This window comes from Aulonocara sp. 'chitande type north' Nkhata Bay, linkage group LG17 (assembly GCF_057382095.1).
Source record: "Aulonocara sp. 'chitande type north' Nkhata Bay isolate Kocher_YH1m ecotype deep benthic linkage group LG17, A_spYH_male_GT1.1, whole genome shotgun sequence".
Classification (NCBI taxonomy): domain Eukaryota; kingdom Metazoa; phylum Chordata; class Actinopteri; order Cichliformes; family Cichlidae; genus Aulonocara; species Aulonocara sp. 'chitande type north' Nkhata Bay.
The window spans coordinates 12,407,474-12,427,640 of record NC_141360.1 but is presented as its reverse complement, the minus strand read 5'-3'; the positions used below and the strand labels follow the sequence as shown (position 1 = coordinate 12,427,640).

The 20,167-nt window shown below is 38.3% G+C and overlaps 1 protein-coding gene across 2 annotated transcripts in view; it reads right to left on the bottom strand.

Moving 5' to 3' along the window:
• The window catches only part of LOC147309718 (BMP/retinoic acid-inducible neural-specific protein 3-like), a 58,597-nt gene that overhangs the window by 23,764 nt on the left and 14,666 nt on the right, over positions 1–20,167 (bottom strand). For both annotated transcript variants that reach the window (XM_086269290.1, XM_086269291.1), the window contains exon 2: positions 19,299–19,667. In XM_086269290.1, the coding sequence (XP_086125416.1) occupies positions 19,299–19,519 (221 nt within the window). In that variant the 5' untranslated portion in view covers positions 19,520–19,667. The remainder of the gene's footprint in view (positions 1–19,298; positions 19,668–20,167) is intronic.

Below are 20,167 nucleotides of genomic sequence, written 5' to 3'. Positions count from 1 at the left end.
GAATTTCTTTAGAAATAACATCCAGAGAAAAATCTGCTATCAACTGAAACCACGACTGCCACATGGGATAAAAATGTGCTCCAACTACGCAGCTTCCAGCTGTTTTCTTTAATAACCCTATCATTACAGAGATATACATCAAAATGGACAAGGTACAAGGCAGTAAAAGAAACAATAATGGATGTTTTCTATATTGAAAAAGAAAACAAAGTGAGATGAGCCTAAAGAAAAGACTCTGAGCCTTTGTTACGTCTTCAGATTCTTCCTCTCTGTCATTTCCTTCAAATTATTTTCACGTCAAGTGTAGCTTATGTGATGCATTTACTGTACATTAATACTTGTTATTTACTAGAATATGTATGAACATATTCGTGTAGGATTGCACTTGACAGACGATAATAATTCAAGAAAGAAAAATGAATAATACTATAAAGCAGAACCATCTTACCACCTCTCTCCTCCATACAGCCTATATGCTGCAGAGACTTCATCGACTTTCATGTGAAAACACAGCAAGGACATCACGAGAGGAAAAATAGATACCGTATGTCAAAGACAGCACGATAAACTGAAGCGGAGTGAGACGCAACCAACTAAAGGATACAGATGTTCAATCAATAAAGACCAACCTTGCACCCTGCATGCATTTTCCAAGTATTTGTGTGCAACATTTGCCCGAGGCACAGCTCTTTGTACTGGGATTCCATTTGGCAGTGCTTTGACTTCACACAAAGTTATTCTGTTACCATAAAGTTCAAGGATGATAAATTTCCACATGAAGCGTCCTTCACACATAGTACTGTTTACGTTAGTTGCACTTACACACTTTTCTCAACAGAGTGAGCCTCAGTGAATCAAATGTAGCCTCTTGTGTGCTTTGTTTGTCTAGCATGTGGCAAAAAAGTACTGGCTGAGAACACTGTGTTGTGAGAAGAGAACTTCGCATGGTATCCTTCGTGTAAAAAGATCTCCTTGGAGTTTTGCTATAATGCATTTTAATTTTGCTACCCAATATATTTGTTTTGATTAAGAACCAAGTCATAACAAAACATAAAGTGATAATAATCATGCATTTTATTTTAGGCACCTTTCAAAGTACTCACGGTCACCTTGTATAGAAGTGTAAAAAGCAGTAAGAATAAAGAAATGTATCAATCAAGTCACTAAAGCACATACAAATGCAGTATGTAAAATTTGTAATCCACTATTTCTTTTTTTCCCCCTCATCAACATGATGGCAACTGCCAAAACTGAAATACAAATGTCGGCTGCCAATATCAGTCTAACTGATAGCACAAAGTTTTTCTTATCAGTGTGGTTTTGACCCAAGACACTATTTACTGCTTTGAAAAAGCCTCACAAATGTGAAGTTAATCACCAAAGAAACCAAAGAGATAAAACTAAATAACTTCTGAGGCTCCTCACAGGCTTGTGCTCTGACATAAAAAGCCCAAAGCCTACAATACACAACATTCACGGCTCGTAAACTAAAGCATGGCACAGGAAATGACTGAAAAGCTGACTGCACACATGGGTGAACAACAAATAAAAAACTTTGCTTATACGCACTCATTCACCATATATTGACTCGGTCTTTTGATCAAAGTATCAATAGAAAAGTGTGTCTGCGGGTTCACGCTCTCAAACCTATAGGGTACTGTTGCAACATATGCTGTGTACCCACTGAGCTCAGGTGGAAGGTTTTTTATTTCAGTATCTCCAACAGGGAGAAAAAAGTCTGCTAACTTTGATAAAAGCACTGCTACTTGCAGACTTTCAGGCAAGGCTTCAAGTTGTACTCTGACCATTGCTACCCTGCTGTCATAACAAACAGGATAAGAGAACCCGTGGCCTAACTCCATGCGACTAAGGTAGCCGAAGATCAAAACACAGGGTCACTATACAGGAAAGAAGCACTTAGAAGTGAGTGCTGAGCTCAGGGATTCCTAATCTGTATCGATGTTTAAAGGCCCAAAAGATATAACACGAGGGTGGCAACAGTTACTTCAACCAACTTCAGTATCTATGCTGGTGCTGCTCACATTAAATGTTCTGGGACTTCATGAAAATTATTATTATTTCTTTCCACCTACCAATCAGATTTTGTAAAATTTAGATGATAATCTTAGTTACCTTTCATTTTGTGTTGGGATTTTTTAAGAGAACTGCTTATAAAATCCACTGACAACTCAACAAGCTAAATGTTGAAAAAGGTGTTACTATAAAATCTATCCAACAATACCTGACAGCTGTTTTGTTAGCTGTTGTTGATTTGATTTTGCTGTTATGTTGTTCTTCTTTTATTGTGGAAACTGTCTAATCAGAGAGATTAAACTGCAGTGGATGCTCCTTCATTGTTTTCTTTAAAAGCAGTGGCAGTTGTGGGGTTAACATCAACAGCAACATGCATGACTTTTTGAATGAATTTACCAGTCGATCTACGTCCCTACCCTCACCTATAGTGACCGAAAGAACGAAATCGCGGATACCAGCGGCGGAAATGGGCTTCCTCCGAAGGGTGGCTGGCCTCTCCCTTAGAGATAGGGTGAGAAGTATGGCCATCCGGGAAGGGCTCAGAGTAGAGCCGCTGCTCCTTCACATCGAAAGGAGCCAATTGAGATGGTCAAGGCATCTGACAAGGATACCTCCTGGGCGCCTCCTGGGTCAGGTGTTCTGGGCATGTCCTACCTGGAGGAGGCACCAGAGCAGACCCAGGACACGCTGAAGAGATTATATCTCTCGGCTGGCCTGGGAACGCCTTGGTGGTCCCCAAAACAAGCTGGAGGAGGCTGCTTAGGCTGCTGCAACTGTGACCCAGCCCCGGATAAGCGGAAGAAAATGGATGGATGGATGCTTTTTCTTGTTCAATTGCTGTCCACCCCACATTAATATATTTTTCCATAACTTCACAAAATCAATATTACTTTAATTTACTTTATCTTTTACTTTCTGTTTATGACAAACAAATCAGCTTCAGGAAGCAGAGCAGCATTTTGACATTTTCAATTTGAAGGCTTTTTAAAAAAAACAAAAACTTTTTTCTGTTACAGTTTTCCTGACAGTTAGATTAAGTATAAAACACAGATATTTAATTTATGATTGGACTTGTATTAATATTATCATGACATAGATAAAAAAAGAACAGATAAACATGAAAAAAGACATCCCGCCTACAGAGAAATAACCTAGTTTGCCATTTTGCTAAATTAAGGCTGTTTCCTTTTTAAAGCCGTTCAATGTTTTTGATGTTTAAAAAAAATGTAAAACTTAGTTATTAAGCCAAGAACTGCTGAAGATAGATTTTTTTCGCTCTTTCCTTGCAAATCTACATTGCAATGAATTTCTAAAGAGACATTTATGAAGTCACAGACAGATATCACAGCTGTAATTATAACAGATAGACTATGATTACTTTGAAATTTCTCTTGGAGGGTACCAGAGTGTGGTGCCAATTTCTGCTTGGCGCTGCTCCCAATTTACTCACATAATCACGCTCATGTGAGAAGAAAGTAACGGGAAAAATGTTCTTCAAAAAAACCCTTCTGCCTGTTTTGGAGAGCACTCTATTCATTTAAAACTTTTTTATGATGGGTTACATCCTGATGCAGTGTGAGCATCAAAAGCACAAATGAGCCATGCAGAAATGAATGCGACTGTCCCGAGTGATGGATTATTTTTGTCAGACTTCACTGTGTGGCAGGAAATAACAAACATTTAGTAAATGTTTGTGAGCTGCATTGTCCAATCAGTCAAATGTTGCACTTTTCTGTCTTCTGAGTAAAAGCTTGACTGCTGTAATCAGAATGGGTTGAACAACCTTGGCTGCAGATGATGGATGGAGGGAGTGTGGCCTTTTGAAAGGGTATATATCACATTAAACCAGGAGTAATGAGGAAAGCTCCAACACACAGATGTTTAAATGATACAAAGAGTAAATCGCCAAGAACTCAGGCTGCTGCATACAAAAGTTAGAGCAAGCTGGTGACACAGATTATAAACAACTCATATCATTTTCCTTTTCTGTTATAGAACTATAAAGCGAGACTGATTCGCACAAAATTAAGCAGAAATTGAGGGCAGTGTGCGAAGTAAACATAATGATGTTAAATGGATATGTGGTACCAGTTGACCTTTTTGCTGACACTGTAGTATTCAGACAAAGGCTTTGACTAATCTCTTGCTCAGATATATCTAGTGTAGCTATTAATCTTCACCTCATTTCATGCCGTACAAATAAATGACCTCTTCAAATGGGACACTATGTCTCTTGAGTTCCACTTTGCAGTGTGAAAGCACTACTTCAAAGCCACAGCACGTTCTGTGGGACCAAAAAAAAGAGAAATAGAAAGGGGGGAGGCGGGGGGAGTTACAGGTACAGGAAGAGTATTCGAAAATCCCCCGCTGTTATTCGTTTCTTCAGTTATCGTTGACTGTGATAAGCTAGGCCTGTCTTATCTTAAACCCCCAATAGGCCAAATGGTTCATCCTGCAGGGAAAGGATAAAATGAAATGGGTTTCACTACAGAGTTGATTTTAGGGGCTGCAGTCCTCTCTACACCCAGCTAAGTCATTATTATTATCAATTTCATTTCTTCTTTTTGCAGGGGTACATCAGTTTCATCAGTTTCAACTCTCTTAACACCATTACTGCCAAGTTGTTGATTTTTTTTTCCTCCTTTCAAACGCCAAAAGGTCCTGTTTCAGCTGGACCATCTCTGCATTCTGATGTTCGTATGGATACCGTAGATCTTCAGTGATATGGCGATGAAACATTGTCCGGTTGTAGATGATATTGTTAGCTGCTGTGGAAAGGCTGTGAGTTAAGTGTTGCTTTAATTTTTTTCTCATTGTCATTCCTTTAGTGCCATCATGACTTTGACGTTTACAGTTTCGAGTGAAATATCTCTGTGACTTACAGCTGGCTTATCAGATATTTTATTCAGATTGCTTGGTTCCAGCCGCAGTTTGTTTTAGGCTAATTTGCAATGAACACACAGCACTGTGGCACTTGACATGCGTTACACCTGCTAAATAGAAACGTAGGTTATTAGCATCAGCGCTGACATTACCATTTAGCTCAAAGCAGTGTGAGAACAGCACAGCCTCACCCAACCATTGCAGTCACAGCATCAGACTATAAGTCCTGTTGAAATAAATTCACCCTGATTGTGTTGCTATGTCACATTAAAGTTATGTTTTCTTGGATGCATTTAAAAAATTATAGAAGATAGTGAAGAGCCACAGTATGTTCTAATGTATTGATACAATAATCACAATACAACACTGTCTCACCTGTTTCTCTTTTGAATATTGGAAACTGTCCTCTATCATGTCAGGAGCTTTCACCACTAAGTGTTTTTGACCATTGTGCTACATTCCTTTGTGCTCGTCTGTTGCCTCGATAGCCTTAGTATGGTTAACAAAATGGACAGTGAGTCTGTCAGAAGATCACTGGCAGTAATCTGAATGTTCCTGACCATCGTTTTAGGGTAAAAGCCACTAAGATAACTTTATACAAGCCGCTACTGCCTTTGCACATGATATTTCTTTTACTTTAATCAGCATGCAGGATATGCATGCCTACAGTTAACCAATACTTGAGATATTTTGTCCCTTCAGCTATTAGCTGTTTAAACTAGAAGAATCATTATTACTCTGCCTTCATATGAATATTATTCTCTCTTTTATCTCCACTGAGTGGGTAAGTGGAATAATTAAAGTGTGTTTTTTCTCAGGGCATGTGTACATTTCTGTTTTTGTTGATATTTTCTTTTTTTTGTTGTCTTCGTGTGAGGATATTTGATGAGGCAATCCAAAATGATATTTTGAGTTCATAAACATTCAGTCTACTCTGAAGTCCTGGATAAATATAAAGGACTCAACAACTGATACACTCTTACTAAACTAAAATACTTCCATGTGTTGTTAATTTTGTACTGCTCAACTACAAATTAGAGGGATGATTGCACTCCAACTTCTAAACCACCCCAGACTTAAAAAGAACACAAAAATGTCAAATATCAGCTACACAAAACTGCAGTTCAGTAACATCCCTACCAGGTCTTACAATTAGGTAAATACAACCTGAGACGAACAGCCTAACATGACATATCACACCATGTCATTACTTCACACACACAAAAAAAAAAACCCTAAGCCAAAATCCAGAAGCATTGTGTGAAGCTTAATATACCCCATCATTTAATAGTTTATAGAGGCACCTTCAGCAGCAATAGGTCTAGTAATAATAACTAATAACTGCAATAACGTTCCCATATGAATTTATCAGTTTCTCACAGTAGTGTGGAGTAATTTTGGGCCACTCATCTTTCAGTGTTAGGTTCTTTGAGGTGTGCAAGCATTCATTTATGCACAGCTCTCTTAAGAAACAGCCACAGCATTTCAATCAGTTTCAGGTCTTTACTTTGACCATTGCAGCACCTTGAATATTTTCTTTTTCGGTCATTCTATTGTAGGTTTGCTTTTTTTTTGACCAAGCTTTAGCTTTTAGAGAGTTGACCTTGTATTACATTAGACTACTGAATATTTTGGTTTACACTGTTGCCCCAATGACTGAAAGGTGCCAAGATCATGTGGTGTTTGGTTTTTGTCAAATGTTATACTGTGCATTTTAGCAAAACAGCTCCACTTTTGTCTCATCTTTTCGGAGGACATTGTTCTAGAAGCCTTGTGGTTTGTTAACAACTTAACATAAGCTGTGCTGCCAGTAAGAAGAGGCTTTTTAGTAAGAAGAGGCTTTCTCCTGCAACCCTTCCAAACAAGCCATACTTGTTCAGTCTTGTTCTAATATCACTGTCATAAACATGCTAACTGAGGTCTGCAGAGTCTGAGCTGTAGCTCTTGGGTTTTTGCAGTTTCTCTCAGCATTATAAAGTCTGACCTTGGGGTGAATTTGTTAGAATGTTCACTTCTGGGAAGATTGCCAACTGTTTTGAAAGTTTTCCACTTCTGGATAATCTTCCTCTCTATAGAATAATGGACTTCCAACTGTTTGAAAATGATCCTATATCCCTCGCCTTGATGGCCGGCGACAATTGCTTTTGTCTGTGGCATTGAGCTAACAAACACCTGAATACTCCAGACCAGGGCCCGTTCTTCGTACGTCGCTTACTACATCCAAGATCAAATGAAACATCCAAGACCAAATCATCGCGCTAACTCTGAGCTCGCTATTCCGGTTCCCCGAACACACCTGTTGTTGACGATTAGTATAGCTGGATGAAGTAATGTGAGATCACTGGGTGGCCCAACAGGGGCTACGCATCGATAGTAGAAACATTGATCGGCAACCCTTTGATTGGTCGGCGAAAATGTCGAAGGAGCGCGCTCGGTATTTTTCGGCAGCAGAGCAAGAACTCTTGAGTGAGGGATTTCAGGAGTTTCAGAGTTTAATTAAAACGCAAGGGAACACTGCAAAGGCTGCAAAAGCAAGGAGAGAGGGCTGGCAGAAAGTTGCTGACAAATCAAACTCGTAAGTAATTCAATAATAACAATAATAATGGAGTGGATTTATATAGCGCTTTTCAAGGCACCCAAAGCGCTTTACAATGCCACTATTCATTCACTCTCACATTCACACACTGGTGGAGGCAGCTACGGTTGTAGCCACAGCTGCCCTGGGGCAGACTGACAGAAGCCAGGCTGCCATATTGCGCCATCGGCCCCTCTGGCCAACACCAGTAGGCGGTAGGGTAGATTTATCATATCACACCATATTATCCAATATTATATTACATTATATTATATTATAATATGTTATATTATATCCCCTTTCACATTAGAGCCACAACAGGACCCACTAGAACATGGGAACAAGTAAAAGTGAAATATAAGAATATTCTACAGAATGGTAATATTTATCACTTATATTGCTTGTCGTCTCTTGGAAAGAGACCCTGGAATACTCTGTTTGTTTGTTCATAACAGCAACCAAGAAAAGGGCAGAGCAAAAAAAAAGACAGGTGGTGGTCCTGCACGGGCGCGTGAAAAAAAAAGAGTAGAATTAGAATGAAAACAAAAGCATTTGAATGAAAACAATGGATTTTCAGTGAAAAGAACAGAATTAGAATGAAAAGAATAGAATTTGAATGAAAACAATGGAATTTGAATGAACAGAACAGAATTTGAATCAAAACAATGGAATTTGAATCAAAACAAAAGTATTTGAATCAAAACAATGGAAGTTTAAAACAAAAAACAGAATTAGAATGAAAACAACAGAATTTGGGAACAAACAATGGAATTTGAATAAAAAGAGTAGAATTAGAATGAAAACAGAAATTGAATGAAAACAATGGAATTTCAATGAAAAGAACAGAATTAGAATGAAATGAATAGAATTTGAATGGACAGAACAGAATTTGAATCAAAACACAACAGAATTTGAATCAAAACAATGGAAGTTTAAAACAAACAACAGAATTACAATAAAAACAACAGAATTTGGGATCAAACAATGGAATTTGAATAAAAAGAGTAGAATTAGAATGAAAACAAAAGCATTTGAATGAAAACAACAGAATTTGAATGAAAACAACAGCATTTGAATGAAAGCAACGGAATTTCAATGAAAAGAACGGAATTAGAATGAAATGAATAGAATTTGAATAAAAAGAACAGAATTTGAGAACAAACAATGGAATTTGAATGAAATGAATAGAATTTGAAAGAAAACAATGGAATTTCAATCAAAACAATGGAAGTTTAAAACAAACAACAGATTTAGAATGAAAACAACGGAATTAACATGAAAAAGACGAAATTTTAATGTAAACAACAGAATTTGAGAACAAACAATGGAATTTGAATAAAAAGAGTAGAATTAGAATGAAAACAAAAGCATTTGAATGAAAACAACGGAATTAGAATGAAAAGAACGGAATTAGAATGAAATGAATAGAATTTGAATAAACAGAACAGAGTTTGAATGAAAACAAAAGAATTTGAATGAAAACAACGGAATTAGAATGTACAGAACAGAGTTTGAATGAAACCAAAAGCATTTGAATGAAAACAACGGAATTTCAATGAAAAGAACAGAATTAGAATGAAATGAATAGAATTTGAATAAACAGAACAGAGTTTGAATGAAAACAAAAGCATTTGAATGAAAACAACGGAATTAGAATGAACAGGGCCCTGTGCTTCGTACGTCGCTTACTACATCCAAGATCAAATGAAACATCCAAGACCAAATCATCGCGCTAACTCTGAGCTCGCTATTCCGGTTCTCTGTTTGTTTGTTCATAACAGCAACCAAGAAAAGGGCAGAGCAAAAAAAAAGACAGGTGGTGGTCCTGCACCCCCTCGTCAACAAGTTGGTTAAGTGAATAATACCCTCACGGGAAAATCGATATCTCTCTATGAGCACACTGTCGCGCTGAGCTAAAGGATCCTGTCTGTCCCGCAATATACGCTGAATTCTGAGGACTCTCCTTATCAATCTTGCACCTTCCGCAATGGGTTGCTCGCGTAAACGGACAGGATATGACTGCGACAGACTTCCCAAATCCACCTTCGCTTTTATAGCCGTGGTCTCTCATCTTGATTACACGAAGTAATTTACAATTACTACTCTGAAATATGAATTACATCTGTAATAATCACATACATGTAATAGAATGTTAATAGTACATTTCCCTTTTTTAGGGAATGACCTGTATGTATCTGTGTGACATCAATAAAAGGATCAAGTGCTGCATTATCTTTAGTTACATTGATGTTATTTATTTATGGTGAAACAGTGGTGGAATATCGCTGTTGCTTTCGTATGAATGACGCGGACATACCTGCGTGGCCGCGATCTAATCCTGTTTACATAAAGTAAACCTGCTCCCCAGCAGGTTTACGCTTACGGCTCTGTTGCTATGACAGCAAGTCCCGGATGGGCTTCGGGGAACCGAACGATCCAGGATCATGCGAAATCGTCAACAATCTCATCCAGCTAACTCACTTAGCGCGGTACGAAGAACAGGCCCCAGGAAGCTGCCGAAAGGACCAGACTGTTTTTATTGTCCTGAAACATAAACCTTTAGGATTTAAGAAAGGTGGGCTTTTTTCATGAGTGTAAGTGGTTTTACAACCTTTAATCAGCATAATCAATTCAATCAATTCACAGTTAAATTGTAATTTTATTGAAATCTTAAAACACAAAAAATAACCGCATGGATTTTCTAGACGCAAGAGGTTCAGAGTAAGGCCAAATGCATGTCAGCACTCCTACCTTCACCCTGGTGAATTTGGCAGCTTTCCTCTTGGCAGTGTTCGCCATGAACAGGTGGCTAAGGCAGAAGGCCCACATTGTGTTTGCATTGGAAGCAGTGGGGATGCTCTCCAGTGAATCCCCAAAGCAAACAATCACACACACTTGCACACCCACAAAAACACAAAGCCTCTTTCATTTCCTTTGCAGAACTTGTTAAAAAATCTTTCAAATTCAATCAGTAAGAAAAGTGGGAAATTGAGTAGAGGCATAACGTGGTGTGAATTCATTACTCCATCACTGCTGAGCCAGCTCAAACACTGTAACTCGAGCCACCGATTCTGGTAATTCATCTTCTCCTGTCATTGAGCATTTATTAGGATTTAGCAGAAATCTGAACTACACATGTGGAAGAGCAGACCAGAAAATAATATTGTCACTTTCAATCACCTCTGCCCAGCAGTCGGCGCTAAGCAGCGTGTCTTTCAACTAAAAAAGGACTGTCAAAAATTATCACTGGCAACAAACACAAGCGAAAGCCACATTTACTTACGAATGTAGCACGATGGTGAAAAACACTTACTGGTGAAAGCTTCTCACATGATAGAGGACAGTTTCCAATATTCAAAAGAGAAACAGGTGAGACAGTGTTGTATTGTGATTATTGTATCAATACATTAGAACATACTGTGGCTCTTCACTATCTTCTATAATTTTTTAAATGCATCCAAGAAAACATAACTTTAATGTGACATAGCAACACAATCAGGGTGAATTTATTTCAACAGGACTTATAGTCTGATGCTGTGACTGCAATGGTTGGGTGAGGCTGTGCTGTTCTCACACTGCTTTGAGCTAAATGGTAATGTCAGCGCTGATGCTAATAACCTACGTTTCTATTTAGCAGGTGTAACGCATGTCAAGTGCCACAGTGCTGTGTGTTCATTGCAAATTAGCCTAAAACAAACTGCGGCTGGAACCAAGCAATCTGAATAAAATATCTGACAAGCCAGCTGTAAGTCACAGAGATATTTCACTCGAAACTGTAAACGTCAAAGTCATGATGGCACTAAAGGAATGACAATGACAATGAGAAAAAGAATTAAAGCAAATGAGCCTGTATTTTGTCCATTTACAGTGGGATCATTGTCTCTTTAATACTTTTACGATTTCTACTGATTTATATAATTGTGAAATGTTTTTTATTTCACTTCCAAAACAACCAAGTGCCAAGAGAGCAACACTTTTTCCAAGACAATCAAAGGGAAGAGTCTTTAAAGGCCTACTATTTATTATGGTTCTTTTACCAGATTATTTACCTCATGGGAGAACTTGGAGTTGTCAAAACCTCTAAGGGGATTTCAGGAGAGGAGATAAGACAGAGAACATCAGTTAGAATGTAGCAGTGGGATGTTGAGAAGCAGCGCTGAGGGAGTTTGCTCTAAAACACTCACCTCAACCCTCTTCAGAGCACCTGCAGTCTCCCTTGTGGTTTAGGAACTCTGCTGTTGTTCATTGTAGCTGAAGTGCCTCTTATATCAAACCGTAAGCCGCTTTGTTGTGATCAAGTTGAACACAAAGAATGGGTGCATCATAAGTACTCTGGCATGTTGAATAAATAAATTAGGAATAATTAGAAGAATCCCATTGTTTTAGTCTACTATTCGTTAATATACAGTGGCGCTCAAAGACACATTGATGCTATCTGTGCTCTAATTAATTCCACTGAAAACTGTTGTAGTAGTTTAATTATGTGTCCTTAATTTAAAGTGTGAAGCAATTATGTGTTGTTGATGACTTCAATATCTATGTTGACAGCAGCTTTAGGAGTGGTAGACTAAATTGACTTCAGCATGTTGAAAGACTGGAGTTTATTTTTAAAGGTTTGATCTTTTAACATGTCACATTTACATGTTTCAGATTGCCTACTTTTTTATTAGACAAAGATACCCATAATAACCAAAAATGAAATTTTTAAATGATGATTCACTTATTACAGAAAAGAAAAAAAGCTTTCTAAATCTGTCTGAGCCTATATGAACAACAAAGGTTAATTTCGCATTAGCCAAAAATGTCTTGATGATCCATGAGACATTTGGGAAAATTGTCTGTGGATTGATCACTCAAGAGTTGAGGTTTTTGGAAGGTTTGAGTCCTGTTACATCTAATCTCTGATATAAAACAAAAACACATAAACACACACATACATATAAAGAGAGAGCAGCAGACAGAAAGACAGACGAAAGAGAGGGAAGGTGATCCGGACTGGGATTGAGTTGGAGTTGCCAGATGGCAGAATAGGAGACAAACAGGAAAGTACCTGATATCCCACAGGCCAATGGGAACCATGATAAAGACACAAGAAGGTCAGCCAGCAAAACACCTCTAAAAAGGTAAGCCATCTCAACAATAAGAATAAGATCCAAGCCATCAATACATACACCCTACACTGCAAAAACTCAAAATCTTACCCAGTATATTTGTCTTATTTCTAGTCAGAATTATCTCATTACACTTAAAATAAGACAGTGAGCTACAGGGCAACATTTCAGTAAACTAAAGGAACTTGTTTCAAGACAGTGAATCTTAAAACTGGAGATTTTTCACTTGTTCCACTGGCAGATTTTTTTTTACTTAATACGAGGTATTTTAGCTTGAAATAAGTGAAAAAAATCTGCCAGTGGAACAAGTGAAAAATCTCTAATTTTCTCTAGTTTCAAGATTCACTGTCTTGAAACAAATTCCTTTAGCTTACTGAAATGTTGCCCTGTAGCTGACTGTGTCTTATTTTAAGTGTAATGAGATCATTTTGACTAGAAATAAGACAAATATACTTGGCAAGATTTTGATGTTTTGCAGTGTACCAGTCATCGGATACCTTGTTGGAATAACAAGCAGGCCACAGAAAGTCCAGGACCCTGAGGCTCTATGAGCAACAGAAAGAGGGAGTGCAAGGTTTAGTGAGTGTCAGCGTGACAATCAACAATCTGAAAAAATAGATCAGGAAGATGCCCCCTACCCTGAGATGAGCTGCTTCAAGAATGCCCAAGCTAGCTGAAGACAGACTGAGTGACCGATGCACCTGGGATGTACGATCAACAAATAGAGGAAGGGGCTGACATCAAGAAATCTTGCCAGTGGCTAGAAAAGGCCCACTTAAATGACAGCAGAGAGGCTCTGATTGTGGCAGCACAGAAACAGACCCATAGAGTCATAAGTCTATCACAGCTGAAATATGAGAAAGTTGATGTCTTAGAAGCAGGAAAACTGGGCAATCATACGAATTTGGGCAACTTTGACAAAAGCAAAAGCATGATGGCCAGACGACTGGCTCAGAGATTCTCCAAAATGGCAGCTCTTGTGGTGCATGCCCGGTCTGCAGTGGTCAGTATCTATCAAACGTGATCCAAAGAAGGAACAGTGACCAGTGACGGGGTCACGGGCGACCAAGGCTTATTAATGCACATGGGGAGTGTCACAGATGACCATTACCTTCATCAGCAACTCAGTGGGAAAGGAGAGGAGCTGTAGACCAACTCCAAGTCAGTGATCACCAAGTGCAAAAAAGATCAAAGTGATGCACTGTTCCCACTGCTGTTCTGCATAGGCCTTAATCCTCTAAACCAGCTCATCACAAAGAGTGGATATAATTACAAGTGGAATGATGATCAGCCACCACCTGCACATTGGAGACATCAAGTTAAGTCAAGAGTGACTAAAAAATTTTACTCACTGATCCACATCACCAGGATCCACAGCAAGGGAATCGGGATGTGTTGGAGTGAATAAATGTAGTTGAATGAAAAAAGAAAGGAATAACCCACACTGAAGGGGGACAAATGCTAGAAAATGAGGATGCAGGAAGGTCACCCAGCTCAGTAGTAAGAATAGAATAAAATAATAATAATAATAAAATAAAATAGAATACATACACTCTACTGGTCATCAGACACCCAGCTGGTATAATAAGCTGGGTATGTAACTATAAATTGGCAACCACCTGGTGAGCACTGTTAACTTAACTGAAAACTAAGCAGCCTCATACTTATCACTGTTAAAATGGTTAACTAAAACCTTTTTCTACTGTTGTTATTAGGAACAAAAATCCTGTCCATTAATTTTCTTCTTCCGCTTTTGTCAAACATCTTGGTCCTCGACATGTACAGGAAACCTATGCGTAATATGGACACACATCTTTGGATCAAATGTTGGTCCAATCCGGACTCATGAGCAAATCAATCTAAGGGCCCCTACATGTTAGCAGTAGCTTGCAACATACTAGAAGAACAGAAAGTGAATATATTGCACCTATTATTAGTCAGCAGTCAGGATATTCAGGCTACACCAGCAACTTTATTTTGTATGTTGCAAAAGTTTTTCATTTAACAGCAAATTTCAAGTCAAGTGAGTTGACACGCCTGAAATCATCCTATGATGACAATGCATTTCTCTCTCTCTCTCTCTCTCTCTCTCTCACTCCAGCTCTTGGTGTTCGGTCTATTGCTTACTGTAACATAACATGTCAGTAAGTCGGTGATGTTGATGCTCCTATTTTACTCCACCTGTCTTTTGTTCAGCTAACTTCCACATGTGGCATGTTTGTGTATGTGAGAGAGATGCACTCAAACTGGGAGCAGATTATATTCTTGGATGTGTTTATTAGCTACATTTTATTTTACGGAGTAAGAGAGAGATGTTTATGGTAGGTTTGATGTTACTCTAGCTTATTAATTTATGCATAAAGTCCTCATTTTGAGGAAGAGACTAAGGAATGGATCTTTTAATACTGGGATTCAATCAGAAATCACAGCATACATAATGTTCTGGTAATACTTGCCAACACCTCTGTGCTTCCAGAGGTTCTCTATTATTTCAAAACTATCTGTTATTACTTTCACAACTTAAGTCGAATTCTATTTTGTGTGTGTGTGTAATTGCCAGCTAATCTTTCTAATCTAACACACTCCACATAATACGCATACTTTGAACTCATCTGTCACAAAATCTGGTAACCCACCACAACCCAATTTAAAGGGCTTATGCAGAACTGCTCTCTGCATAGGCAGACAGATGAGTTACATGTGACATTTAATAAAATAAAAACGTTCATCAAAATGAAGCATCCTACTACCAAGACACATCTACAAAATCTCGCACCAAATAAAAGGAGGAACAACAATATTATTTAATCTGCACACTATGGGATCACCAAGATCACTTCACATATCACTGAGCATATTACAGAATATTAAAAAAAATGTTTTTGCATGTCGATGGCAAACTTAGTGCAAAACAGTTTTAATAGCTCCCAAATCCCTTCATACAGCAAAAAGGATTTTATCTGGAATTTAGTGCAATTCTTAAAACAATGAGCATTGAATAAACACAGCTATAATATAATATGCTATAAGGAATCCATTGGTTTTATCTGCTAATGCTACTAATAATAATGATAATAGGCAGCAGATAATGATTGAGCTGAAAGGCAATTTGCTTGTAGTGACAAATATTACAGTAAAAGCACCTTTGGGCTTGTCTCATCGTGAGAGGTACTGCAAGGTTTGTGTTAGATAAGCCAGGAATATTTATCTCCACACAAAAGTCATTTAAATGTATTCAAGTGACAAGGCGGTGTAGGATGACCAGAGCTTCAGCTCAGCAACTTCCAGAACAAACACTAATGGGGTAGCAAAATAATGCTGAGCAGTTCCGAAATATATATATATATATATACTGAAACAGAAAACACCAATGTATACTGGCAAAATATGTAACTGCTTGGTGGTGGTGTGTCTGAAGAGTGAAACCATGTGCTTAAACTTGTATTATATTTAATTGTCAGCAATGATGACTCTTCAGGTTACAAAATGACTTCATATAGAAGAAGGAATGACCAGCTGACCAAATTTATACTGGTTACTGGTTCAATTATCACTTAAAGTCATAATGAAAATACTAAGGATTGGCCAGTTATACTTCTACAGCCAGTAAGCAATTTAATAGTCAGGTTTTCCCTCCTACGAGTCACAATAACAAAAAGTTTAATACTCTAGGCTACACAGTGGTAAATCTCTAACCGCAGGGTGGTAGTTCCAACTTTTAAATACAGTCTAATTTAAAAATAAAATAAAGAAATCTGTAATTCCTCAGTAAATTTTTATTAGATTGATTGTATATATAATGTGGTCAGATTTTTCTAAATCACAAAACTATGTTGCCATACAAATTAAACATTACCTTGTGTAGCTGCTAGTGGACAATATTCCAACATTGCATTATGGATATAAGAAATAAAGTAAATTACTATTATACAGCCACAGTTCCAAAAACATTGTGTAAAATGTAAATAAAAACATGTTTTAGTGACATAGTGCAAAAAAATAAGAACTGAAAAAGAAAATACGATCATGAACGTGATGGCAGGAACATGTCTCAAAAGATTGGAACAGGACCATGTTTACCACTGTGTAGCATCCCCTCTTTTTTTAAACAAGTCTTTAGGGAGATTTTTGCACATTGGTGAACCTCTGCCCATCTTTACATCTGAGAAACTGTCTCACTAAGATGCTCCTTTTACCCCCAATCATGTTACTGACCTATACCATTGACTTTTCTCAATTTTTTTGTTGCCATAACCGAACCTTTCTGAGATGCTGAATTCAAAACAAGCTTATTATTTCTTAAATGGTACATTTTCTCAGTGAAAGCACTTAATAAATTTTCAATGTTCTATTATGAATAAAATATGGGTTCATGAAATTTCAATAATTGTATTCTGTTTAAATGCAATTTAAAGTTTAGACAGGATTGTAACTTTTGAGGAAATACCCAGCTCAATTACTAATAAAAAAGCTGAATCAAAACCAATCAACCAATCAACACCACACCTATTTAGGTCCCTTTTATTTAAATAAATGCAAACATCAGTCTTTGAAGATGTGCTCGCTATCTTTTGGTTTTGAGGAGTAGTAAGTAGGATTCATTTAATCTTTCGCAGGCCAAAAAAGGGTCAGTGACTACCTTAACAGTGCATAGCGATCTGTTCTTGTAGTACAGAAATAGCCTGACTGGAAATTTAAGGACATTTGTAACACAACAGGGGCATAACCATGTGGTTTGACCCCCTTGGGAGAAAACTGCAGCGGGCCCACATTTCTTTAATAAAACAATCCTCCCTGAATTTTTTATGAGCTATGTCCAGGTGTGTGTGCCCAAACTCATCACTACACTTCACCCCCCAACACTGGGACTGAAAAGGAAGTTGTTGTTTTTTTGTTTTTTTTTTGCTAGAACAAAAACACGCAGCTGTATCCGCCAATGTCTGTGTCGGTTACTGAAATCAAATGGGACTGAATCCAAGTGAATTCAATTTGGGAAGATTTACAGGCTATTTACTTTTTAGGTTGGTTTTTCCTTTTAATATAATCACTATTAATCAATGCCGCATTGTAGTAATCTAGAGGGCCTCAAACACAACCTTGCAGCTGACAGAAGCCTCTCCAGGGATTCTGTGATAATGCAGAGTAATAAGTACTAAGAGCTCACTAATCACTTGGCCACATGATAAGACTATTAATCTTGCCGCCCATGCAGCTCAGCTCCAGCAGACCACTGCCTTTTGCCGGGGAAGGAAATATTAAAAAGCTCGAACGCAGCAACCGATCACAGAAGCCATAAAGCATCCTTACAACGATCCGTAGATGACAGGAATCCCGTCTGTCCATTTCCAGAAGCCTGGACAACATCCTCCTAAACGACGACGGATATGATTCATGACACAATCTCCACTAATTTGGTCGCGTGGCGATACCTCTGACTGTGCTGTCATGACAAATCTTTCTTCTTTTACAGTGCTAATCAACAGATCTCATTTGACCACCTGATCAGGTGACTCCCCGAGGGTTTGGAGAGCAGCAGAATGTGATATAGAACCAGCTGATAGCAGCGTGCGTGCATGTAATACATCATGATTCTGTCTAGGCGTGTCAATTATCCTGTGAGCACTGTGCTGTGAGGATGCTTTAATGCATGACAATGCAAGCCAAATAATACAGTCTGTGTATTAAAGAGCCATGAACAGGGATTTCATAAAGCATACTGCCCACCAAATGCTCTACAGTTATGTTAAATTCTCTCTCCTCCCATACACGTTGTAAAAATAGAAAACAAGGAATGGAAGATGCCCTAAAAACCCTTGGTACCCTGAAACGTGTATTTTCAGAATAAAATCCCCCTGCAATATCTTTCTCTTTAACTTTGACTTGTCCCTTACGTGCATTCTACAACAGATGTATGAGCATGCTTTTAAAAGCTTTTCCAACCATGGCAGATAAATGTTTACTCCTTTCCTTCCTCATCTCCATCATTTCATTTACATGAAGCGGCTTCATTTCATTGCAAGCATTATCATTTTCACTACAGTGCTTTATGTGGGTCAGTAAAGGACTTTTATTTAGCTCTCAGGTTGCCGAAATTCACATTTCACATTAATTATGAAGAGTACATGTGTAAATCTTTCTTATTACACACCACAAAATACGCAACAGCAGACTGATAATCGCCCGGTGGTACCTACAGGAAATAGTCACTGTCAATGTCTCTTTCTTTGAACAGTCCCAAAATCAGTGCATAGGCCACACAATGAATGTATTGCCTACTGTAACTGTGTCTTTTGCTAGATTGTTGGTTGCTAACTGCATTGAATCAAAATAAGCTGATTTTTTAATATATTTTAAGACTTTTAAATTGTAATAATAGGTGCAATATATTCACAAGCTAAATAAGTTTGGTGTCAGCCTTTCTCTGTTAGCGGTTAAAGTGTTTAGCATGTGCATACTGACTGTACACAGAAGCCTGGAGTTAACAAAATGCTGAGACTGTGACTAACCTCAAAATGTAAACACATTAACATCGATATCATGTGGCCTTATTTACACACAGCTGATCTTTCAAAGGACAACCACAGAGACTATTTGATGCGACTGCTGTGAGATCTGTCATGCATATAATAGGGTAGCGATTTGGCAGTAGTAAATACAGTGTAAAAGCATCTCCTCGTGCTGCAGTCACAACTCACCTGTATATCTTGTATCTGGTGGAGAAACCTTGTCGGTTCTTTTCCACAAAGTCGATGTACTCTGGGGAGTGGTGGAAGGGCCCCTTATCAGACAGGAGCCAGTCCAGGGGTCCCCCGGGTTTGTCATTTGGGAGGCTGGCTGATGTTGCTGTTGCTGTTACACTGGACCATAAACACACCCAGCAGTGAAGGCTGAGGCTGAGAATGCCCCATAGAGCCATCAGAGATGGATGGAGGGTAGGAGGGATGAGGGTGGTGGTGATGGTGGTGGTGGTGGGGGGCGTTCAGCAGCCAAAGATACTTGTCATTAGCTGGCTCCTCCACTGGGATGACCGAGGGACCTGCATCGCCTCAATGCCCCCCGAACACCTAAGGCAAAAGCACAAACACACAGTTCAGCAAACAAACAAACACCCACAACCAGCAAGGAAGAAACTTGGCTACAAAGACAGAAATAAACAAAAAAAAATCCTCAGAATATGTTGCAGCTGACAGAAGCCTCTCCAGGGATTCTGTGATAACGCAGAGTAATAAGTACGGTGTGGGAATGCTGTTTGAATCAGGTTCATTATGTGGAACTTGAATTAATAAATGTAAAAATGACACCTGCTAATTTCAGCTTGTGAGCGCCTGTTGCTTTAATGGTGCTGCTTCAGTAAAATTTCATGTTACTTTACTGTAAAATAATGACAAGTCATTTTACAGTGTGTTTACTGTAATCTATAAAAACAGTTTCTTACTGTAAAAGAAATGATGCACTGTAATGTATAGAATATAAGATCTGCAGTAGAATACTGTCAACTGTTTGGTTGCCATTATACTGTTGCTTCATTGTTTTACTGTAAAATGTCTACACCTGTGCCCTATTT